Source organism: Thermomyces lanuginosus (assembly GCF_041956635.1).
Source record: "Thermomyces lanuginosus strain ATCC 200065 unplaced genomic scaffold VTN49scaffold_7, whole genome shotgun sequence".
Classification (NCBI taxonomy): domain Eukaryota; kingdom Fungi; phylum Ascomycota; class Eurotiomycetes; order Eurotiales; family Trichocomaceae; genus Thermomyces; species Thermomyces lanuginosus.
The window spans coordinates 330,272-353,295 of NW_027192341.1; the positions used below are offsets into that span (position 1 = coordinate 330,272).

The following is a 23,024-nucleotide window of genomic DNA, read 5'->3' on the forward strand; positions in this document are numbered from 1 at the left end:
ACTTTTCCGCGGTCAGTGCATTTGCATGAGATGCTTTGCTTATTCTGAGCACCAGTTCGCTTGGTGGTGGCTTTGGAGGAACGTGCAATACATTTAGCACTAGTAATTCATCACGGCAATTACTGAGTGACTGTATTGTCCCCTCATTTGGGCGTCCATCTCAGTGATTAGCATTAGGACTAGTTGACGTAGCAAACGTTGACTGGCGATGAGAAAATTTCGAGGATGCGCAAGTTTCAACGTAACGTCAATCAGGTAATGCCATGTTCGATACTCGAGGTCTCGCCAGCAAGCCCTCCGCTTCTATCAGACAATCTGAGCAAATTCTGTAGAGGCCTGTCCGTCGCCCAGTCAGAACCGAATCTCCAAATTACGGAAATTGCGTTCGGCCGATAGATCGACGAGGAAAGACTGGGGTATCAAGGACAAAGTAGTTAACTTACCGACAGTGCCCTCGCTTTGCAGATGGTAGACTGACATTCCCAGTCCATGAATGATGTCTCGAACCACCCGCTGGTAATTTCTGTTGAATCCTATCTTTCGGTCATGTAGAAGGTTGGATCTCGCGAGATGTATAGGCTCGATGGATGAATAGAGAGATGCCCGCAGGTATCGTGCTTCCGTCATGATCATAATGCCGATCGAGATGCCAGGCACGCATGGAATCGCACGCACGTCCTGCCTACCGCCATGCTTCACCATGGCGCGGCGATTGACTGATTCGCATTGAACAACGATCTTCCTAACGTCTGCTGTCAGCCATCCGTCCGACTTGTGTTTAAACTCCATGACAACATACAGTCATGGCAGTTTCTGCAGCCACTCAGCCACATAGACATCGGAAGCCCGTCTCATGCGAGCATCCTGCTGGTCTTGGACAATGCAGAACATATCAATGTTTTTCTCCGTCAACGGACGTGCCGAACGATTTGCACGTTTCAAGAATTCCCTCTCGCGGTAGCTCTTGAGCGAGAGGCGGCGCCGCAAACGAGCAATGCCCGCCAGTGGAAGAACAGGACGATCCAGCATTGTCGTATTGTCACAATTGGATGTGAACACGAGTAAAGCCATGCAGGAGGTGTTTGCGTTGCGCGAGATCTTGGTGGGATTCGTCTTTGACCGGGCGAGAGGAAATCTTCACGTCGTTCACGAAGGAGGGAAGAGCCGTAGCAAATATACTCGTAGAGGGCTCACCGGTCCCGTGACCGGTAATCCCGAATTGAACAGCATGCTCGGCAGTCGGCAACAGCGAGTTACTGAAATTGGGATCATTTACTCCATGGGGTTAGTGACTTACTATATTCGCCATCAGTGATGGTTCCCCGCCCAATCACGACAGGGGGGAAGTGGATGAGATTTTCGGGAGCTTGTGGCGGCTCCCTGACAAAATGGAGCACGAGGCTAGAAGAGGCCCAGAACGAGCAAAACACCACTCTGGGGAATTTGGCCCGTGGCCGAGAAAGCGTAAAAGTCATAGAACAGTGAAATGTGGAGAGGGAGAAGGCTATCGGATTGGAGTCACGGACTTGACTCCGTTTGTTGTCACTTCACTCACTTGGGCCTTGGCCCTTAGGCTATGGTCCCCGCCAGTTGGCCTGAGGCCGTGTCTATCACCATGGAATTTTCGTGACTCTTTTTTGAGACGTGTTCGCCACAGGCACCACTCCCACTGTGAAGACTCTCAAGGGTTCAATCTATCTCACTGCCTGTTCGGACCGAACGGCATGCCGTCCCGTGCTGGGCATTCATTTGATGGAACTGAGGTTCGGATGCAGATCCGCCCTGGTTCACGTTCCCTTCAGGCCGACACCTACAGGAGCTAGCGGCGCTAGACAATGACGTAGTGCGTGCCAATTGGCCATGGCGAGGATCGTCTTCCCACTTGAACGTGGACGGAGTACTTCCAGGTCCCTGGATGGCTCGGCGGCATTTTGGCCAAGAAATCGTTCAATAATAATAGAAGCCTAACCTAAAGTGTAATTCAGGATAACCAGCTTTTGGGGGTAAACATCAAAAAATGCGGTCTACTCGTGCAAGGACTCCGCCCAACATGGTGCTGATTCATAATCATAGCACAATGTGGGTGACGGTGTGACCTGAATTGAGGGGGCATTGTGCGGGATTCCACTAGGCGCTGTTGAACGGCTGCGACGTCCGACACTAACCTAGCTTTGTAGATCCCTGCATTCTTCATACAACATGGGGAAAGCTGTGTTGACGCGTCTGAGAGGCATGGATCAGAAGAACCTGGTAGCATCCACCAGGTACCTCTCTCAGGCCTTATTTGAATGCGTGGCGGTGTACTAGGCTACCTTATTATTCTTCAACGAACTTTTGAGCCATCCTGCAGAGTACCAAAGACTCAAATCAATCAGCGTTTGTATAATTAGTATGACCTCCGACTCGGCGGGCACATCGCATTCCTTGGCGATCGCTATCTCGGTGGTGATCGTCTCCGTCCTGCTGCGGCTACTCCAGCAAACGGACCGACCCAAAATCAAGAATCTCCCTGAGATACCGGGGGTACCCATCTTCGGGAATCTCATCCAGCTGGGCGATGAACATGCCCGGCGAGCACGGGAGTGGGCAAAGAAGTATGGCGATGTGTTCCAAGTCCGTTTAGGCAACAAGGTATCTGAGCAGCCGTTGACCGTTGTTTCTTGTTTCTAGAATGATTGCCAAGTCGTTTCTAACTGGAATGTCTTAGCGAATTGTCTTTGTCAATTCGTTTGACTCTGTCAGATACTTTTGGATTACTCACCAGTCCAGCCTGATTTCTCGGCCAACGCTCCATACCTTCCATAATGTCGTCTCAAGCTCGCAGGGATTCACCATCGGAACCTCGCCGTGGGACGAGTCATGCAAGCGGAGACGAAAGGCCGCCGCGACGGCTCTTAACCGTCCAGCCGTGCAGAGCTACATGCCGATCATAGATCTAGAGCTGACGGCGAGCATCAGAGAGTTACTCGACGACACCAAGGGAGGCACCGTTGATATCGATCCGATTCCCTATTTTCAGCGTTACGCGCTCAACACCAGTCTAACTCTGAATTATGGATTCCGCATTGAAGGCAACATTGATGACGAACTGCTCAAGGAGATTGTCCTCGTTGAGCGTGAGATCAGCAATTTGCGTAGCACAAGCAATAACTGGCAAGACTATGTCCCCTTGCTCAGGATTTGGCCCAGTCGAGACACACAAGCCAAGCTCTGGCGAGAGAGGCGAGACAGATACATGACGAAACTACTGGAAATGCTCAAGGAGCGCATTGCAAATGGAACAGATAAGCCCTGTATCACAGGGAATATCCTCAAGGATCCAGAAGCAAAGCTTAACGAAGGTGAATCTTCGTTCCCAAGAATTGTTTAACATGGAGGCTAAGTAAAATTTCCTTACTCTCATTAGCTGAGGTGAAATCGATCTGTCTCACAATGGTCTCTGCTGGACTGGACACCGTTCCAGGCAACCTGATCGGCGGCCTGGCCTACCTGGCGTCTGAGCACGGGCAACATATTCAACAAAGGGCATATGAGGAGATCCACAAAGTATATCCCGATGGTGACGCATGGGAGCGATGTCTACAGGAAGAAAAAGTGCCCTATATCACGGCACTGGTTAAAGAAGTCCTTCGGTACTGGTCCGTGATTCCCATTTGCCTTCCTCGAGTGAGTACAAAAGACATTCCTTGGAAAGACACTGTCATTCCTGCCGGAACCACGTTTTTCATGGTGAGACCTCGCCAATCCATCCTGTTGGGCTGCTAGGAGATTGCTGACGAAGACAGAATGCCTATGCCGCCAATTACGACGAAGCTCGTTTTGACTCTCCCTTCACGTTCAATCCAGAACGTTATCTGGGTGACACTGATGGCACACCACACTACGGTTACGGCGCAGGCAGCCGCATGTGCATCGGTGCCCATCTCGCCAATCGCGAACTTTACACGGCTTTCCTGCGTCTCATCTGCGCTTTCGAGATCGTGCCGCCCAAAGATCCGGCCGATTACCCAATCCTGGATGCTCTCGAGGCCAATGCAACAAAGACGAGTCTCACATTGGATCCGAAACCATTCAAGATCGGTTTCCGTGTGAGGGACCGAGCCAAGTTGGAAGAGTGGCTTCGGGCGGGCGAAGAGAGGGCCTCGGTAATGTGATGTTTCAAGAGTTGAATTGAACATACTGGATGTAGTATCTAGCAAAAAGGAACGAGAAAAAAAAACTGGAGACGTGCGCTAGGGCACGTATACCCTGAAACGAAATAGCCGCACCACGTCAGTCTCGACCTAATGACTGTGCAATGAATATAGCGATCGTTCTTTGGCGATCATCTTGGATGTCCATTTTAAGAGCCTTCATTTGGTACGTGTCTTCCAAGTTTACAGGTTCTTCTGGGCGCTCTACTATACGCGACATTGCTGTTCCCTTCCATGGTCTGCTCATTTCGTACGGCCTCTGCACACAACGTAACGTGGACTGAGGTTGATCGATGACTTCATCCTTCGAATTCAACACCCAAGCTGCCGCTCTTTTTCCAAGAAAACTTGTCACAGTTCGGACCACAAATTGAAGTGCTAGGCATCGGGGCCATTAAACTGTTGCGCCCCTTCTTTATTTTTGCACGTTTCATTTGAACATTCTTTCAGTCCTCGGACCTTCGGTGCTGTGTCAGGCTGCTGGCCACTATGAGCGTCTGTTTCTAGACAGGCAGTCTCTGACAACTTTCTCTTTGAAGACCTTGCCGCGCTCGACATCTCATTCTTGACATACAATGTAGTAGTACTACCTACTCGTACAATTGGACGTTCTTCTCGATTCCTTGTTTATCTGGAACGTCCGTTCTCTCACTGTTGTCGTTCCGCGAGGGTCTTGCTCGTCACTTTTGAGACTTTAAGTGCATGGCCCTCCTCACCTTCGGGTTGCGTCATCCCGTCTGCCTCTTACTTGTCACGCCAATGCCCTCTCCGTACGTGGAACTTCTTATATCACGGCACTGGTTAAAGAAGTCCTTCGGTATTGGTCCGTGATTCCTATTTGCCTTCCTCGAGTGAGTACGAAACGGCACTCGCCATGAAACATCTCCGTTATCTTGAGCAAGTGAATAGCAGCAATGTTGGGTATAGACGGGGACTACTCAACAGAAAACATCTACTTTTAGCATGCACAACCCATGCAGAACGGACTCAACCATCAAACATGATATCATCATCAAATCATCACGATAAAAGATCCTTGACACTCAGGCCCAACTTTCCTCGTCGACCTGTCGGATCGTTCTCCTCGTTACTAGTTGCGGCGATTTCCGCAGTTTGTGGCCTTTGCCAATCTATTGAACCTCTTGGGTCCCGGTTAAGCATGAGCAAAGCTGCAGATACCTCATGATCAGCATCCGTATCTGCTTCGATCGCCGAAGAGATACTGTGACGATGCTCTCCGTAGTTTGATGATGGATTCGATGCTGAAGACGGCGGCTTAGTGGTTTGCCAAATGAACTGATGCGAAGCTGAAGAACTCGAAGATGACCGCGACGGCGGAAGGTTCGGGCTTGTAAGAGCACTAGGGCAATTGTCCGCACTTCCCTGCTTACTTTGCGCATACGAAGAGTCATTCGGAAACATGACCGGCGAACACTGTTCACTTCCAGTGCTAAGCTCTGATGATTCGGTCGTTGCAGGGTTATCATAGCCGGACTTCCCCCTCAGCATGACATCCGGCGATGTGGGTGAAGGCGGTTCCCTTAGATTTGTTCGGCTGGACGCCGCCTTGAGTTCAACAATGCACTGCTCGAGGTACCTGACGTAATCGATACTCGCCTGATATCCAATCAACCACCATCCATCTTTCAGGATGAGAATGACTCCTCACCTGCAAGATTGCCAACTTGTGCATTTCCTGGCCTCGACATGCAGGAATCATATTTTTCAGCGTATTGAATTCTTCATTCATCTTTGAACGTCTCCTTCGTTCAATCAAGCTATGTGCTGTTTTCCTTGCATGCTTCCGGCCGGCGGCAGTCGCGGCATTGGACTGCTTTTTCTTCGTGCCCGACGACGACGCGGCGGATGACTTGTTTCCGTCTTTCTGGGATTTTGCCGACGTTGACGATGGTGACGATGTCCCCGTCTTCGATTGACTTTTTTCGATCTTGGGCTTCATTTGAATGATTTTGCGGGCACGGGTTGGCGGCGGTGGCAGGTTGAATTCGTCCAGTGGTCGCTTGGTCCCAGCATGGGCGACAGTCCCAATGTCGGAGCCGAGATCGAGCTCCATTGGATTAGGAGACGTAGGCGACACCGGCACATAAGACGCATTAAAGCTCTTTGGCGCAGCACGCCGAGTTTTCTGCGTGATCCCATCACCAGGACTCAGAGCAGCTGGAGGCAATGAAAACGAAGAGTCGGGCACGTCAACTCCGCAGCGATCACCATCCACCGATTCGCCTGACATTGCCGGTGTCAATGGCGCTGGGGCGCGTGGCGTCGCTGTCGCCATCACGGGAGGGAATGAGATTCCAAAAAAGATGGGGCTTTTAGCTTCGTCCTTCACCGAAAGGCCTCTGGATGACGACCCGACGCAGGCGACTCAGAGTGCGACAGCGTCTTGAAAAGAGACTACCACCCACGGGAGGCCGGGGCAGTGCCTCCTGGTCATCCATGTTGAAAAAGGTGTCGCGTGCTGGCGGATGGTGACCTACAAGGTACGCAGCAGCCATGTCCGATAGGGCAATCAAGCACATGGAGGTTCCCATGTCGGTGATTGGCCAGGCTCATGAACCTGTCGGGATTATCTTGTGATCAACCCTAGCTGGACCTTTCGTCCACTCCAGACTAACATGTGCCACTCCAACGGCGACTCCTGATTTGTTTGACAGCAGCAAGAGAGCAATCAAACTCTGCATGGTGCAATTTTCAGTTCTGGGACTTCTTCGGTTGCCGAAATCAGTAGTACCTGGACGTTCCTCTGGCCAATAATCGCGTGGGGACGAATCACTAAGGGTCTTGGTTCGACTCCATTGGCTTGTTCAGTTGATCTTGACTCGTATCTAGTCTATCGCAATTTCCCATTATAAGGTACAAATTGAATTCAATCCCGAAGAATTTGCCATCGCTCCAAGGGTCTAACCGTTTTCTTCATCCCTCTTCCTCCCCAGACTCCCATGGCCCAATCAAAGCCAATCCTGACCTCACGCAGCCTCATCAGTCCACTGTGGGCTCGGAAGAATGCATGCTCGAGACTGCTCCATGATTCATTCATTGAATGTTCAGTAGTCCATAGGAGACACTCTGAGGGTCCATCAATCGTCCCCAGCGAAGAAGCGACTATTGCGATGTTACGACAGTATCCGATTTCTAAGGATCTTCTCATTCGTTATGATCTGATGCGACCCGAGTATCAACCATTGAATGTACTGATGTTGCTCCTCCTCCCGTGGCCGGTCGACGCAGCACATTCTATGATGGATTTCGGATGAATGGAACATATATCGGAATGCTTTGAGAAATGGTGAGAACTCGACACAAATATCATGCGTCCGAGAGACTTGTCAGACCGGCTTCTTCTTCTCTAAGGACATTAGGACTACCGGAAGGAAATTATAGATCATGAAGTCGCATGGATCGAGCCTTGCAAGGCGGAGCAGGATGAGTTGCAAACTCGGCTGCCCAGGTAACCTATGCCTGTTCAGTTTGACAAATCTGACGGGCAACTCTAGAACCTGCAGTCTGGAAATATGTACTTTTTCAAGTTTCTAGCAAAGGTATTTTATTTTGCATTTTTGATGCATTCCAATGTGCACGTCCAGTCTATATGGCGTGCTATGGGAGCAAGTTCAAGTATTTCATAATTGATGAGTTCTATCACGCCGTCTATGAATGCAACCTACCTAGGTAGATATAATGATCACTCTAAACCAAACACCCTCTGCAGAATGATCTTTCCTAAGTCAGCAGGCCCTGGGGAGCCATCCATCCGCACGATGCGGTTCCCTGAGTGACGGCTCAACCACAACCCATGATCAGAGTGAGACTCCTGAACCTCGGAAGTCACACGTCGATTGCGCCGGTCTACGACACACATGCCTCGAGTCCATTGTGCGAACGACTCAATACGAATGTCTTCCGGCGACGTCGCCGTCGGAGTCCAACGTGGATCATCCGCCGTCAACCCATACCACACCACTGCAGGGTCGTGAAGTTCCATCACCGTCTTATCCCCTCCGGGGCCTGAATGGAGGCGTTCTACGGTAAGGAAAACGTGGCTCATGAAAGCGGCCACCCATTCCGCTAGAGGAGAACCTGCTTCAAGAAGCGGCTTGACTGTACGTTCAAATTCGCCGCGCGAAATTGTATGCCGATGGGTGATGTCCAATGGGAAAAGACGCAAGGCAAGCCTCTTGCTCAGCCCGTCCGGATAGGGACTCAACTTTCTGCTAGGAGGCAGGGTTGTAGCGGGGTTTGGCGAGGTCAATGCAAACACGCGAGCTGCAGCAACCGCATCTGCGTATACGTTGAATTCACCGACGGGGGTAACCTAAGCGTCGATCTTCTTTAGTTTCCAACTCCAGCCTGTGATCCCAGTAAACACTGACTTACATTTCCAGGCTGGTTTACCGCACCACCCATAACGGCAACTTCCTTAACTCGGAGGAAAGTTTCGACATCTTCAGCGGCTGCCAACGCAAGGTTCGTCAGGGGGCCCAATGCCACAATTGTGACAGTGCCGGGGTCGTTTTCACGCAGAATCCGCAAGATCTCTTCGTGAGCCCTTCTTTTAGAGGCAATGAAAAGGCGGTCATCTCCCTCTGGAACTGGTTCAATGATATTGCCATCGGTTGATGGATCGAACAAGTGCTCCCAAGTCTCGCTAGGAGTGAGATGCGGGTGCTGACTGTGTCAAAAATCTTGTCAGGAAACTTTGGTGTACGCACCGGGTCACTTACAGTGCTATGGATACCTCCCAAACCATCCTTGCCATCTTTGATTGTTAGCGCCTGCCGTCCGCAGAGCACACTGAGCTGAGAGCCGCTGAATTGACACTTACGGAAATAGTCGGCCAACATTTTCTGGTCATCCAGCGGGTGCTCTGCACCAACAGCAATGATGGGCTTTCGGGCTCTCAATACATCGAATCCCGCGGGTTTGCCGTGCTTCTTGCGCCAGTCCATTTCCCGCTGGATGATGTGCAGCATGGACACCACATTTCGCAGGCAACTGCATGTCATTGTTAGTCATTATTGTTATACCAACACTTCTATGGTGAAGAAAGGTCACCATGTGTGGTTGATACTACCTCTGAACTTCAACATTTCCAAAGGTGAGGGATATGAGACACACTTCGGCGTCTTCCGGCGCCCAGCTAAGAGCGAGAAGGAGGCCCAGAATATCGTCGATACCCTGAATCTTGATTAGACATTCTTAACGCTCAAGGTGCACGGCACCGAGATAACATACCGGGTCGGTATCAATGATGAGCTTTGCCTTGGCCATGACGTCAAGTCACTCAAAGTAAAGACAGATTCACCAGTTGGGGCCAAAGTCAAGAGAGTTGAAGTTTTTTTGTCAATATTTATGGGATTTACTTCCGTTGTATTTGCAAAACCTACGAGAGAGCGCAAAGTACCGAGGCGTAGAAGATCAGATATATGAGCTATATCCACAACCTCACAAGGTTACATTGTACGGGTTTTTCTCCGTGGGGAAAATGCGGATCAAAAAGCCAGTTTCTCAGCGCTCACGAAGCGCTAAGACGGCGTTGAGAGAAAGGGAAACGGAAAAAAAAAAATGTCGACAACGGCATGATTCGAACATGCGCGGGCGAACCCAACAGATTTCTAATCTGTCTCCTTAACCACTCGGACACGTTGTCTTGGATGTGATTGGGATTGCCAATCATTGTTCAAAGAGCCCATCCAATTCACGTGACGGAAATTTTCCGTTTCTCGACTTGGCCTTTCAGAACTCATCTAAAGCTAAATACTGGCCGGAGGCCTTTCAGAACTCATCGGCCAGCTTCCTGTCTTGCTTGCTTTCTGGATATGGCTCCTATCGAAGGAATAGGACGGGTATTTCGTACATGGAAAATTAATTGTGTGATCCATTCTTTGCGTGCACATACCATTGTTCCTGGGACCAGCATGGCGCAAGCATGTGGTATTTGACCTAAATGTCTATGGCTGATCTCTCCAATCATTCATTGTGGTTTTTTTTTTCTCCAGCGAGGGCCGCGGAAATCATCTGTTGAACTCAGATTGTACAGAGTGAGTAATGCAAGAATCATTGACCGTTCTCTATATGGGAATCCAAAGAGCCTGGCCAGACCAATTCTTGAATTTTGTTCACCTAGAATAGATTTTAAAGGATTACATATTGGAGGTGTCAGGCCTAAACTCCGACTTTTTATGGCTCGCACTCGGTCAGAGTTTGACACCACAGCATTGATTTTTAATTGCTTGTCTCTTCTTCAAGTCCAATATTGCCTCGCATCAAGCATTGGCTTGGTGTGAAAGGCGAATCATAGTTGCGTGTTCTGCACTGTAACGTCCAGAATCGCAATTGGACCCAAGCTTGGGGGCCCCTCTCCCCTGAGCCGCTGAGGACATCTGGCATCTTAAGCAACCCCAAGCCCCTGCATCCATCCTCCAACCACGCCACCCCGCTACTCAAGTCGACGCGACCAGCGACAGAACTCGTTGGCTTTTTGCGGTCAACGACTCGTTTCCCATGCGGTGAGCCAGAAACCTCGTCCTCCAACGATTTGTCGCCATTGAGCTGCTTCCGCGGTCAGATCGGCGCGTCCACCACCGTTCGCCGCTCCGTTCCTTCTCAACGCTTCCCACCCCGTCCCTGGGATCGCATTGCTCCCAGGAATCCTTGCCAACGGGCTGCGCTGACGTCCCGAAGGCACCATGAATCCCTATTTGAGTTGGGCCATCGTGCTGGTGGTCGCTGGAGGATTAGGATGGTATTATACAGAAGGGTCGCGGTCGAAAGGTCGAACGCCGGTTCGACCAGCCGGAGAAAAGAACGAGACTACTTCGGCGGCTCCCAAACAAAAGAAACAGAAGCCCCGTAAGTCGCCCGGGGCTTCATCCGCTCCTGCCCGGAAAGCGGAGGACAAGCCGGCGCAGAGCGCTCCAGTGTACACTACCGGCGAGGAGACCGACGTCGATAATAAGGAGTTCGCGAAGCAGCTCGCCGCAGCTCGGACTGGCGTGTCGGTTGGCGAAACCAAGAACAAAGAGCGACGTATCCGGACAACGCCCATCGCCAATGCGCCTGAAAGCGGCAGCAGCGAGATCTCTGGGCGTTTCTCTACCAACGGAGCCGATGCGGACGACGATCTGTCATCCAGTGATCTGCCCTCGAAGGATGACGTTTCCGATATGTTGGAGAAGCCAGCACCTGGCGCCTCCGTTCTGCGATTGACGGGATCTATGGAGTCCAAGCCGAAGCAGGCGAAGCAAACAACCAAGAAACCTGCGGAGACGAAGAAGCAGCGCCAGAATCGGCGGAAGAATGAGGAGCAGAAACAGCTTATTGAAGAGGGCGAGAAAGAAAGGCGCCGGCTTCTCGAAAAACAGCTTCATACGGCGCGGGAGGCGGAACGCAAGGAGGCCAAAAAAGCTCAAAGTGCACCTGCCACAAACGCTTGGAAAGCGACCCAGTCAGAAGCCAAGGTCAACGGTGTCTCTGCTGCCGCCAACGTTCCTCTTCTGGATACGTTCGACCCGGAGCCATCTGAGTCTTCGAATAAATGGACTCAGAACCTGCCTCCAGAAGAGGAGCAAATGCGGATTCTCGGAGTCTCGCAGTCCAGCGATGACTGGACCACAGTGCCATCTAAGAAGGCCAAGAAGAAGTCTACCAAAACTGAAGATGGCGGTGCCGATGGCAGCGCGTCTGATACGCCTGCCGCTGGTGCCGAGTCGAGCACTGAGCGGACGGCACCAAAGAAGACTGTCACCCCTGCCAGAATACCTATTCCAGACGCTCGAGTGAAGGGTCATCCGCTTGACTCCGACTGGGCCGCATGATGCATGCCATGTGTTTCGATTCTTGACTGTGTTTTCTATGGCCCGGCTTTCTTCTTTGCACTTATGATTGCATTCAGCAGAGAATGCCTGGTTTCATTTCCACGCGCATATTCTGTCTCTACGGCGAGAATAAGTTGGTGGAAGGAAAAGTTTCTTATCGAGCCAGGGATTGTTTGCAGCACGCGCCTCTGACTCGACATACCCTTATTTCTTTCCGTGACTCTGTGTTATTTGCCAACTTGTCTCCGTTATGTTCGCCCTGTTTCAGTTTTGCTTGTACTAGATTTGAACCGGCCAGCAAAATTTGTACTCTGGTCCTCCTGGTGTCTGCTTTTCTGGTTTTCCTTTCTCCGATGCTCTGACTGAGACATTTCTCGCTGACTACCTACTCTCTGTAACTTATCAGCTATTCCCTTTGGCAGTGTATGTAACTTACTGATTGAGATATGACCAGACCTCTGGATTGCCATTCCAACAGCAGTTTTTGGAAGGAAACCACTCGACCACCTGCAAATACATATATTCTCGTGGTATTATGCTAGTATGAGCCAGTGTGGTGGAATGATGCGAGCAAGGCGGTCTATACCATTTATGCTATGCATTGAAAGCATGTCTTATGTAGTCCCCTTGGGCCCTGAGGATGGTCTGCAGACAGGGAGAGACCCTTCGATTCCCTATTCCTAGAGTCGATGATTCAACGATAATTACACGCGCAGTTACGATGTACCTTGCTTACCAAGAAGTACTTCGTACATGTACATCATATAATACATGAAATCGCTAATCTACTCCGTAGGCCGTTACTGTACAGTAAATCCAACACACTACACTAATCACCAGTGGTGCACCGGGTTCTGTAATCCTACTCAAAGGTTACAATCTGTTCGTGGACCCTACCCCTCCGGCCAGGGTACAGTGGTACACCGAGGATTTGATCCTATTTTGGGTCTGGGGATTTAAGGTGTCCTGGCAACTAAACCGTATTCGGATAGACGCCACCGTTCCTAGTGATTACATAAGCGAACCGTCGATCAAACCGACGAATCGTGTCCTTTTGGGCATTTCCGCTTCGAGCCCCGAGGTATGAGGCCAGCTTGACCATTCCGTAGATTCACGTCAGAACAAGTCCTTGGTTACATAGCTCAACATCTTTAGCTTTTCTCCCTCTTTTCCTACTTTTTCCTCCAGGTATACTCTTGAACCCCGGCCGTTGAACGACCATACACTTGTCTCCGGCATTTGTTTGCGGAGCTGTGCCTCTGATTCTTGTGATTCCACAACGACTCTAAACAAAAGCAACCACCGCGGTTCCCGCAGTCATGGCTCAAATACGCGGCACCGCTGGCTACAACCTCGGCCATCAGAATCCCTTTGGCAGCCCCCATCGAGCAGATGCGACGAGCGATCCGTCTCCCTTGGACGCCATCCGTGAGCAGACCAGCAAGATTGAAGATTGGCTGGATACTTTGTCCGATCCGATCAAACCGTATGTTTTGTCGAGGGCCTATTCGCAGCAAGAGGTGGAATTGACAGCGACTGACGGTTCTGTGGATATTGATTAGATATGTTCCTGCAATCGGCCGATTTCTGATCGTCGTGACATTCCTTGAAGACTCGCTGCGGATCATCACGCAATGGAGCGACCAGCTGTATTTTCTGCGGACGTACCGACACAGTAGGGCACCCAATGCAGGAATAGATAGCGATTCATTTTGCGACTCGTCTAACTAATGTTTTCTGAACTTATTGACGGATGATAGTTCCCTGGGGAATCACGCACCTCTTCCTGATCTTTAACGTGGTCACGATGCTTGTCTGCTCATTCCTCGTCATTACGCGGAAACGCTCGGTGCAGGCTGTTAGCGGTCTTTTGGCGGTCGTCGTCACACAGGCTCTGGGCTATGGTCTGATCTTCGACCTAAACTTCTTCCTGCGCAATCTGAGCGTTGTCGGTGGTCTCCTGATGGTGCTCTCGGATTCCTGGGTGCGGAAGAAGTACATGCCAGCAGGCCTACCGCAACTGGACGAGAAGGACCGGAAGATGTACGTGCAGCTGGCTGGACGTGTGCTGCTGATCTTCCTGTTCATCGGATTCGTGTTTGCGGGTCAATGGAGCGTCTGGCGAGTAATTGTCAGTATTTTCGGCTTCATTGCCTGCGTGATGGTGGTTGTTGGCTTCAAGGCGAAGATGAGTGCCGTGATTTTGGTCATCCTGTTGAGTGTGTTCAACGTGTTGGTCAACAATTTCTGGACGGTACGTTGCTCCGCAGCATCGTTTGGCACAGCTCTCACTCACATGAACACAGCTACACAAGAATCATCCCAACAAGGACTTTGCCAAGTACGACTTCTTCCAGGTTCTATCCATTGTGTATGTTCAGCCCGACCTCGTGTTTCTTTCATTTTTCCATTCTAACAATATCTTTGTACAGTGGCGGTCTCCTCCTTCTTGTCAACATGGGCCCAGGAACTATCAGCGTGGATGAGAAGAAAAAGGTGTACTGAATTTGGCATGATGCTGGATGATGTATGAGCTCTGGTTTTACGCCCTTGTTTCGATTCCTGTTTGCGGAACATCCATTACAATAATGCTTGTCTTGATCGGCTGCTCTCAGGTTGTTCCCGGCTTTCAATGGGGTGCCATTCAATCAATCATCTCAGAATCCAAGGCTGGACTTGAGTACAAAAGGAGGAAGGTGTACCGATTGGCGAACAGTTGGGTTATTTCCTCGGCAAGGATCATGATGTATTATTATCATCCGCGTAAACTCAGACGTATATTGATACCACTGTTCTGTTCAATGTTCCTATGATTAAGGCATGTAGATCTGCCAGCAGTTGGCCAGGCCGATGAATCAATCACGAGGATGTCCTGTGAGAAACTGGCCAACTCGTCACAGCGATTGTTTCGCCTTTAGAGAAACGAACCTCTGAATAGGCAAATCACACCACAAACAGATGCAGCGCTGCTCCCGACCCGGCCCTACCGGGTTGCTGCATGCCTCGCCAACACACTGATGTCGGCGCAAGAGAATATCCCGCACCTGAAATTGGCGGCACCGCCAGCAAAGCCAGCCGTCATTCACTTTGCAGCGGCAAAAGTCGCCTTTACCGGGAGGAGAATTGTACGATGTACGCTTCTCAGGAGCTTGACGGTAGGTGCGATCTCTGTGCGGGTTGCCCGTTGTCCAGCAATCGATGCAGAGATAACCGGTGCGTGAACGCCAGACATTGAAGGGATGTGCAAAGGATGCCTATGGACAAGAGTCAACGGAACTCTTTCTTCCTTCAAAAGAAGTACAATGTCAGGTGGCTCCGACTTACCCGCACAATACATGTCATGCATACAGGCATCGAACAGTACCGGCACAGACCCGTTGTGTTTCCCTGAAAGTGCATTGCTTCCGTACAATCCAGATTGGCACGGGCCTTGAGTTGATTCCATAACGGTGTCTGATGACGACCGATGAACAGATCCTCTCGCACCGCTTGCGGTCTCTCGCCTTGATCTGGGCTCGCCAATTCTACTCGCCGTGGAGCTGGCGGAGGAAATCCATGGAGCACGGCACGGTACTCGCTGTTGACCCGAGCGAGCTGGATAAGATCTCCCAGGCCGAGGTGTGAGGCGAGAACGGACACAACAGGCCAGAGGGAAAGAAGATCAACTAGCTCCGGCATAGGCCAGCAATCTGTGATGCCCTGTGGGAGCCTCTTAAGGATTCAATTGCGTTCGAGCGGCTTCGACATTGAAGAACCTAATGCTATGACACAATTGCTTCAAGGCCGTGTATACGGACGGGAAGATGATAAAAAGTCAATTCCGCTGCCATCCAGCTTCTCCTTATAATTGCCATTCGACTGACGCGGACAGGAGCTCTCAGACACCAGTAGAGAATGTTCGAGTAGAGATGTGTTCAATCTGCTGATGTTCCCAGCTCTTTTATGGCCTGTGGAGCGATTGACATCAGATCAACTTATCAGCGGTGGGCAGATTCAGATAATCGACAAATACGGAAATTACGTGGATCAAAACACTTCGAGAAATCAATACTATTGGCTGCGACTCTACCTCCAACCCGCTTTAAGTAAGTGAATTCCCTACTTTGGCTAGGAAAGAACGAGTAAGTTACAGCAATCCATGTATGGTAATCTCAAGAACCGTTATTCGTTACATACTTTCAACTCCTCGCGGAACGAAAACACGATTCCACCCTCAAAACACTGCGCACTTTGACACAGTAGAGCCCTCTTCTTCTTGGTTCTACCTCGCCGCTCTCTCCGTCATTTCATGAAACTCGTTCCCGCGCCTCTAACCACTGCCTGTGCCCTCGTGTGACGCGGGGTGACAGGTCGGCTCTGGTCTTAAACTCGTCCGTTCTACTTCCGCAACCCTCTCCTCGATTTCACCATGTCTCTAAGCTCATACGTCAACAGTACAGCAACCGAATGCTTATCTACTCTGTATTATTCTGGTCGCTAACTAACATGCCACCTGTAGAGAAAGTCCTCGTCATCACCGTGGACGGCCGCACACTGCTCGGCACCCTCCTTTCCACCGACCAACTCACCAACCTCGTCCTGTCGGAGACCGTCGAGCGCATCATCCGCACGCCGGATGACCCGGAGCCCAGCTCCCAGATCGAACATGGCTTGTATTTGATTCGAGGCGACAACGTGGTGATCTGCGGCGAGGTGGATGAAACCATAGACTCCCAAATAGACTGGTCCAAGGTGAAGGGCGAGGTCATTCGCGGAACGAAGAATCCATGATTACTGGCGGGGAGTACGGGAGGCTATGCTTGATATGTCTGATAAGAAAAAAGAAAGAAAAAATCTGGAATTGGAGATCCGGGTTTATGACGGTCGGTTTCCGTCAAGCCAAGGGCAAGAGTTTTTTTTTTGGTCACGCAGGCTGCGTGCATCGATATCAGCATGCGCCGGTGACGGGAGAAAGGATGAGATATGCCCAAGGCGTCGACAATGTGGGACTGGGAAATGCGCCATACCGATACCTGCTGCTTGCGCTGCATTGTACTACATTGTATAGAGTCGGGCAGGTTAAAAACATGATTCAATGGTATTGATTCCCCTTCCTGTCTATTTTTCGAACATACGAATTGAAGACCGCAACAGAGGATAAGGTGGGAAAACACACAACTTCAAAATGGGTATGCCCAAATTCAATCTAAGGGAATGCAAGAAAACAAAACAAAAACGCCCTAATAGAACTTAAGACATGATCATTGATCCGCGCAATTTTTGATCGAAAAGAATTTCAGCCCAATGAAGCCAGGTCCAGCGGCACGCTGCTGCCCCTGCCCGCGCGATATCGTCGAACACCACCCACAAATGGTCTCGGCTTAGGAAATAGACTTTCGTCTTGGAACTTAAAGCGATTGTCTTCGATTCGTATCGGACCATGTCCGGACAGCCGTGCTGAAGACATCGAGGCACCATTGCTGAGAGTATACGCACTGGGATCGAGAGCAGACCGTCCAGACATTTTGGATCCCAAGTCCTCCTGCGATGCAGGCCGCGATGAAGATGAGCCTCCACTGGCCGACGGTCTGCGAGGAGGTGCCAGAGAAGGTGGGGGAGGAGGGGCAGTTGGAGCTGCCGGGGGAGACGTCGGGGGTGGGGGCGGTGGCGCTGCTGGTGCCGCCGGAGCAGATGTCGGAGGAGGTGGAGGAGGAGCGGAAGGCGCTTGTGAACTACCAAACGCATTTCGTGCAGCTTGCACGGCTATTGACGGCACCGAAGGAGCGCCATTGGGAGGAGGTGGTGCTGAGGATGGAGGTGGCGGGGGAGGAGCAGGGGGTCGTGGTGCAGATACAGTTGGCGGCGGCGGGGGAGCAGAAGCAGGCGCCGGACTGGTGGAAGATGGCGGCGGAGGCGGAGGTGCTGACGGCGCCGTGCCAGACGGCTTCCGGGCAGAGGGAATTGGTGGTCTTGATGAAGGAGGCGGAGGTGGTGGAGCAGCGCGCGGCGCCGCATCTGAAGTCGATTTCATCGACACCATAGACGATGGTCGCGATGTTGGTGTGGGAGGCGGTTTGCGTAGATTGGCAGCTAACGAGCTCACGGCATCAAACGGCGGTCGTGGTGGCGCCCCCGGAGGTTTCGGAGGCTCATAGTTCGGTTTCGTTGAACTACTGGTTTCTGAATCCGAGAGGTAGGATGCATCGCGTCTTGCACCTGTATCGACGCCGCCTCGGCTGCGCAACTTGGGCATGCCACCCGCGAAGAGTCCGCCTAATTGGGGAGCACCGGGAAGAGGACTGCCTCCGCTATCTTGACCACCGGATCCTCCATCGCTGCTGCTTCTTGCCCGGTTTCCCGACGGAACCGGCGGCGCCAGTCCGCTGGGTGGTTTCGGCATACCTGGAACCGGGGGAGCGGCACCGAGCGTTGATCCGTTGGATTTTGGTTTTTCAATCATGGGAGCAGAGCGGTCGTTGGTGACCGTCTTCCTCAGTCGAGTCCCTTTGGTGATATCGGCCATGAGAGCGCTCTACAGAAATCACCTTAGCAGCTGATCATCAAGATGCTCACGACGACCTGAGAGAGCCCAATATCATCGGCTACGGCAAAGATAACGCACCCTATCTGGAGCACTTCCACTTGGCGGCTTGGGAATACCTGCCGCTGGCGGCGGCGGCGGTGGAGGAGGCGCTCCCATGCCGGGAGGAGGAGGAGGAGGAGGGGGCGGAGGAGCAGGCATGACGATGGTCAAGGAAGGAGCGACTGACGGAAGTCACGGAGAGAAGGAGGTATTGATTTCGTAGGGACAGTCACATCCACCGGAATCAGACTATTTAATCACCCCTTCTCGAGGATGCGGCAGAAGGTTAAAGGCGCCGTGTGGCCGGTGGACTATTGTTGAGGTTGAGAGTGACAAGATGCATCCTGCATATCACTGGAGGAGGCGGGAGTGCTCGTACTCGTATGATTCCGGTGATACGTCATTGTACGGTAAATTACGAGACAAGATAAGCAAGATTTGCCCAAATACAATCTCCTTACGTATTTGAGATTCCTGATAAGGTTAGGTATCGTACTGATCGAGGCTGAGCCACTAATGTGGCGGTGCATGCTCGTACTGTATTTGCACGTGGTTCGTATCAAGCGCAGTCTCGAGACGCCCTGCTCGCGCGGCGTCAAGTCGACATTGGGACTCAACCACGAACGAACGGCACAATTGGTGCCGGTGCTGTGAAGTGTTCGACAATGCGCACAAAACGTGCTTTACAATTAGGGCCAGTGTGCCAATTATGCCGATTTTCGACCGCCGCATCAATTACGCGACGTCCACAGACCGCAGCGATTCTCCTCGCCCAGACTTCGAACAATATTCGTACACGCCAATGGACACAAAAATGGCCGTTGACCGCATATAGAAGCCCCACGATTTCGAAACGGTATGCATCGTCTGGGCGGTCCTCTCCCGCAAGCTTGGTCCTGAAAGACGTCGTGGAGGCATATCGGTCAATTCGAGACTCAAACGAAGTACCTTCGGATGAAAAGGTTGTCAAGTTACTACGAGAATGCCAGCAAATCATCGAGTCATTTGAAGTATTGAAAGAGGAGCATGCAAAGGCAAAGTCCAACGTGACCTCGTCCCTGTTGAACCTCGAAGAAAATGCCCTCTCGGCAGAGCGGGCATCGAAGGTATTGACAACGGAGCGCCAAGTGGCTGATTCAATCTCCAATCTCGTCAATGAGTTGCTCTTGGATGAAAAGGTTTTCATTTCGCAGGAGGCATTGGAACTGTACACCAAAATCCAATCGCGACTCAAGCGTGCGGACTATTTTCCGAAAATCTTCACGCTCTATGCCAATAAACCTATTCCAGAGAAGAATACATCACCGATAAAGTATCGCGCACAGAATCCGAAAAGCATCAAGAATGCCGTACCCACGGAACTTGCTAACATGGCCCTGGACGTCGCCGTGGAGCAGAAGAACTTGTCTCTTGCGCTCGCCATCATTGATACGACGTTCTGCGCTCCGGCGTTTTACCGAGCCAAAATATTCAAGAAAGCCTCGTTACCTCTGGCAGGTTTGGCAGCGGCACCGTTGGCCTCCTATGTCGCTGCGTCATGGCTGGCGGACTATCAGAGTTCCATGGACCATTCAACTGCAATGTGGATCGCGTTCACCGGAACACTGGCATACATCGGATTTACCTCTTCTCTTGGCCTAATTGCTGTTTTCACTTCGAACGACCAGATGGAACGCGTGACTTGGGCATCTGGAATTCCGTTGCGAAAACGATGGTTGCGAGAGGAAGAGCGTGCCGCTCTTGATAAAATAGCTGTGGCCTGGGGTTTCAAGGATCCTTATAGGAGAGGTGAAGAGGAAGGAGAGGAGTGGGAGAATCTGCGGGAGTTTATCATGATGAGAGGGATGATTTTGGACAAGACGGAGCTAATGGAAGGCATGGAGTAGATGCAAATCATCAGCATGTACTGTATTGTACTATAGCCTAACAGGAGTCTCTCCATCATTTTTTTTTTCTTTTTAACTACCTGTGATATTTACGAGACAAATGGAAAATGATTGCCGGCATGAAACGTCCATTCAGATTCATTGCCCAGCTACCTATAGACAAATACATTCATCATCAAAGTATATTTTTCCAGTTCCAAGCATTCAATGCAAGACTAAAACAGTCTAGTAGAGACGCTTGGGAGGAGACATCGTAGCCTTGATGACCAAGCTGCCAACGTTCTGCCAGCCCTTCTTCAGCAGAGAGACCAGGTAGTTGATGGCCAGCATGATGTTGGAAATCAGCTCGTCCTCGGTCATGGCCACGTTGCCAACGGCAACACCCAGGCAAAGGACCTTCTTGAGCTGGAACTTGATGGTCGACTTGACCTCGGTGATCTTGTTGGCCATATCGTCAGAGTGAGAGATGGGGGTCGGGAATTTGCCGGCTGGAAGTTGATCAGCATCAAGGGATCTTGACACGGATTGGGAATCACTAACCCTTCGACAGACCAGGACCCAGCAGACGAGGAATCTGCTTGATCAGGGAGTCGGAAGCAATGAAGGCATCGTACTTGCGAGCCAGCTTCTTGATGAGCTTCTTGTTCTTGTTCAGCTTCTTAAGATCATCAGCCGACATGGAGTCGATGCCCAGGTGCTTGGCACGGTCCAGATCGTGCTGGTCACCCAGGATGCTGTAACGAGAAAACGTCCATCAGCATGTCGCCACCGTTGCCTTCATTTCGCTGTCCCACATACCAGATGCTCATGTTCGGGCGAGGAACGGAGGGCAGCTTGATGGTGCCCGAGAAACGCTTGTCACGCTGGGGATCATAGTTCTTCAGACCGATCTGAAGTTCGACAGTCTCAAGGAAGTTTCGCTTCTTCTTGTTCTGGGAGTAGTCCAGAAGCTCCCGGACATTTTGACGCACTCCGGCTGTTCAATTCAATTAGCCTCTGAATCCCCAGGCGCAGATGTTAGCTGCGTACTCACCGACTGTGACTTTCGACATGGTGATGACAGTCTTCCAAAAGAATCCTTGATTCTTATGGTGAGGCTCTGCGCAAAATGTCGTTGACGAGGAATTTCAATGGATGTCGGCACAATAATTTTGAATCTCCGCTTGTGGGAGAATCCAAATTCGCTAATCTCATTTTGGAATAGCTAGCCCTATATGTTATGTACTCCGTAACTAGCAAATCTGATTGGCCAAAGGCGTCCTGCCCACCTTATGCCTTTTTTGGTCTCCAGCACGCGAAGCTACTGCGAACCGTGGCGATGGGCGCAGGAAAACATAACACTCTCATTTTTATTGCTCTTTAGAATGAAGCGAAATCAAAGCTTTGAGCGGCTCAAGCCCTCATAGGGCGCTGAACATTATTTGGTGGATTGTTCAGTTAGGCATCGAATTTTTTCTCCCATTTCATGCTGCAAGTGGTCGAAACGTCGAGTCGCCCTGATTCCACCTCCGTAAAGTCGATGAACCCAAGTTTTTGATATAGGCTGTAGCCTGCCTGGTTGGATGAATGCACCTCCAATGCGACCGTGATTCCCTTTGCTGAAGCCCGACGTGCCTCGATTTCAGCTGCGGCCATGGCAGCCTCGACCAGTCGGCGACCGCGACCTCTGCGACGGTGTTCCGGACGGACAAACATGCCCACCAGAATATACACTACATGCTGACCTTGGATGGACGTTAAGTCTGGCGGGTCGGTTATGCCACTCGATCTGAATGGCTCCAGTGGGTGGGATGCTGCAGTTGGTAGGATTTTTGGGCCGGCCAGTGACACCATGCCCAGCCATTCATTTCCCAGCAGGACATCAGAGCCTGGAGAGGCCGATATCGAGCCCGAGTGAGCGTCCGATAGAAAATCCAGAGAAACGAATGTTCGGACAAGAGGGTTTGTCAAACGTCTCAGCCAGTCGTCATGGGTGAATTTGATCTCCCGCTCGTAGTTGGATCCAAATGCAGAGGGATCGACTCGAAGCCCTTCCAGACGGAGCGACTTGTAGCGATCAATTAGGACTGGAATTGTATCCGGACCGAGATTGTCCCTCGGCAGAGAGACGACATCTTTGAACGTCATAGAAGATGCCATTTTGGAAATGCGGAATCTCTACTCCGAACTCCATACATAGGAACCCCCGAAGTTTTTCGCATGTTACTGATGCGATCCGATGTAGGGTATTTATCTAGTGTCTTCGGCTCGGGGTAACGCGTGTATGACTCAATCGCGAAGACTGCGATGACTGTGCCTCTAAAAAAAAGGTGCGGGAATGATCAAAGTAGCAACAGCAGTATCAGGAAGGCATTTTCCGCTCTGCTGGTATACCGTTGTTGCAGTCCTTGCAAAGTCGCATCCATGAGTCATGATGTACGAAGTAGAGAGTGCCAAATAACCAAGATGTCGGTATGTGCTACTATGTCAAAACAGTGACATGAAATGATCTGCAACGTCTCGTGACACACCCTGAAAAATTTATTTCGGGAACGTGCAGTTCGAGTTG

General features: G+C 51.0%; 14 protein-coding genes and 1 non-coding gene across 15 annotated transcripts; 6 read left to right on the forward strand and 9 right to left on the reverse strand.

Moving 5' to 3' along the window:
* Positions 1-247: 247 nt before the first annotated feature.
* Positions 248-702, reverse strand: VTN49DRAFT_7556 (uncharacterized protein; the record flags this gene model as incomplete). Its single annotated transcript, XM_069415838.1, has 2 exons — positions 248-336; positions 444-702. The coding sequence occupies 2 exons, from the start codon at positions 700-702 to the stop codon at positions 248-250; spliced, it is 348 nt and encodes a 115-aa protein (XP_069271917.1).
* A 99-nt stretch (positions 703-801) lies between these two features.
* Positions 802-1,029, reverse strand: VTN49DRAFT_7557 (uncharacterized protein; the record flags this gene model as incomplete). The annotated part of the gene is made up of 1 exon (XM_069415839.1): positions 802-1,029. One exon carries the CDS (start codon positions 1,027-1,029, stop codon positions 802-804), a length of 228 nt encoding a protein of 75 aa, XP_069271918.1.
* Positions 1,030-2,391: 1,362 nt separating this feature from the next.
* VTN49DRAFT_7558 (uncharacterized protein) lies at positions 2,392-4,154 on the forward strand (the record flags this gene model as incomplete). The annotated part of the gene is made up of 4 exons (XM_069415840.1): positions 2,392-2,631; positions 2,708-3,341; positions 3,407-3,729; positions 3,786-4,154. The coding sequence occupies 4 exons, from the start codon at positions 2,392-2,394 to the stop codon at positions 4,152-4,154; spliced, it is 1,566 nt and encodes a 521-aa protein (XP_069271919.1).
* A 1,059-nt stretch (positions 4,155-5,213) lies between these two features.
* VTN49DRAFT_7559 (uncharacterized protein) lies at positions 5,214-6,489 on the reverse strand (the record flags this gene model as incomplete). The annotated part of the gene is made up of 2 exons (XM_069415841.1): positions 5,214-5,810; positions 5,863-6,489. The coding sequence occupies 2 exons, from the start codon at positions 6,487-6,489 to the stop codon at positions 5,214-5,216; spliced, it is 1,224 nt and encodes a 407-aa protein (XP_069271920.1).
* Positions 6,490-7,896: 1,407 nt separating this feature from the next.
* VTN49DRAFT_7560 (uncharacterized protein) lies at positions 7,897-9,482 on the reverse strand (the record flags this gene model as incomplete). The annotated part of the gene is made up of 6 exons (XM_069415843.1): positions 7,897-8,526; positions 8,589-8,879; positions 8,936-8,970; positions 9,037-9,206; positions 9,286-9,389; positions 9,447-9,482. The coding sequence occupies 6 exons, from the start codon at positions 9,480-9,482 to the stop codon at positions 7,897-7,899; spliced, it is 1,266 nt and encodes a 421-aa protein (XP_069271921.1).
* A 298-nt stretch (positions 9,483-9,780) lies between these two features.
* VTN49DRAFT_t11 lies at positions 9,781-9,861 on the reverse strand. Its single transcript has one exon. It is a non-coding gene; the product is annotated as a tRNA-Ser (tRNA).
* Positions 9,862-10,900: 1,039 nt separating this feature from the next.
* Positions 10,901-12,028, forward strand: VTN49DRAFT_7561 (uncharacterized protein; the record flags this gene model as incomplete). The annotated part of the gene is made up of 1 exon (XM_069415844.1): positions 10,901-12,028. One exon carries the CDS (start codon positions 10,901-10,903, stop codon positions 12,026-12,028), a length of 1,128 nt encoding a protein of 375 aa, XP_069271922.1.
* Positions 12,029-12,111: 83 nt separating this feature from the next.
* VTN49DRAFT_7562 (uncharacterized protein) lies at positions 12,112-12,390 on the forward strand (the record flags this gene model as incomplete). The annotated part of the gene is made up of 1 exon (XM_069415845.1): positions 12,112-12,390. The coding sequence occupies one exon, from the start codon at positions 12,112-12,114 to the stop codon at positions 12,388-12,390; it is 279 nt and encodes a 92-aa protein (XP_069271923.1).
* Positions 12,391-13,347: 957 nt separating this feature from the next.
* VTN49DRAFT_7563 (uncharacterized protein) lies at positions 13,348-14,533 on the forward strand (the record flags this gene model as incomplete). The annotated part of the gene is made up of 5 exons (XM_069415846.1): positions 13,348-13,514; positions 13,591-13,703; positions 13,789-14,282; positions 14,335-14,399; positions 14,461-14,533. 5 exons carry the CDS (start codon positions 13,348-13,350, stop codon positions 14,531-14,533), a joined length of 912 nt encoding a protein of 303 aa, XP_069271924.1.
* A 389-nt stretch (positions 14,534-14,922) lies between these two features.
* VTN49DRAFT_7564 (uncharacterized protein) lies at positions 14,923-15,706 on the reverse strand (the record flags this gene model as incomplete). The annotated part of the gene is made up of 2 exons (XM_069415847.1): positions 14,923-15,282; positions 15,353-15,706. The coding sequence occupies 2 exons, from the start codon at positions 15,704-15,706 to the stop codon at positions 14,923-14,925; spliced, it is 714 nt and encodes a 237-aa protein (XP_069271925.1).
* A 730-nt stretch (positions 15,707-16,436) lies between these two features.
* VTN49DRAFT_7565 (uncharacterized protein) lies at positions 16,437-16,798 on the forward strand (the record flags this gene model as incomplete). The annotated part of the gene is made up of 2 exons (XM_069415848.1): positions 16,437-16,461; positions 16,527-16,798. The coding sequence occupies 2 exons, from the start codon at positions 16,437-16,439 to the stop codon at positions 16,796-16,798; spliced, it is 297 nt and encodes a 98-aa protein (XP_069271926.1).
* Positions 16,799-17,303: 505 nt separating this feature from the next.
* On the reverse strand, positions 17,304-18,749 carry VTN49DRAFT_7566 (uncharacterized protein; the record flags this gene model as incomplete). The annotated part of the gene is made up of 2 exons (XM_069415849.1): positions 17,304-18,539; positions 18,630-18,749. 2 exons carry the CDS (start codon positions 18,747-18,749, stop codon positions 17,304-17,306), a joined length of 1,356 nt encoding a protein of 451 aa, XP_069271927.1.
* A 506-nt stretch (positions 18,750-19,255) lies between these two features.
* Positions 19,256-20,476, forward strand: VTN49DRAFT_7567 (uncharacterized protein; the record flags this gene model as incomplete). The annotated part of the gene is made up of 1 exon (XM_069415850.1): positions 19,256-20,476. The coding sequence occupies one exon, from the start codon at positions 19,256-19,258 to the stop codon at positions 20,474-20,476; it is 1,221 nt and encodes a 406-aa protein (XP_069271928.1).
* Positions 20,477-20,701: 225 nt separating this feature from the next.
* On the reverse strand, positions 20,702-21,528 carry VTN49DRAFT_7568 (60S ribosomal protein uL1; the record flags this gene model as incomplete). Its single annotated transcript, XM_069415851.1, has 4 exons — positions 20,702-20,964; positions 21,017-21,210; positions 21,275-21,452; positions 21,510-21,528. 4 exons carry the CDS (start codon positions 21,526-21,528, stop codon positions 20,702-20,704), a joined length of 654 nt encoding a protein of 217 aa, XP_069271929.1.
* Positions 21,529-21,913: 385 nt separating this feature from the next.
* On the reverse strand, positions 21,914-22,615 carry VTN49DRAFT_7569 (uncharacterized protein; the record flags this gene model as incomplete). Its single annotated transcript, XM_069415852.1, has 1 exon — positions 21,914-22,615. One exon carries the CDS (start codon positions 22,613-22,615, stop codon positions 21,914-21,916), a length of 702 nt encoding a protein of 233 aa, XP_069271930.1.
* Positions 22,616-23,024: the final 409 nt, after the last annotated feature.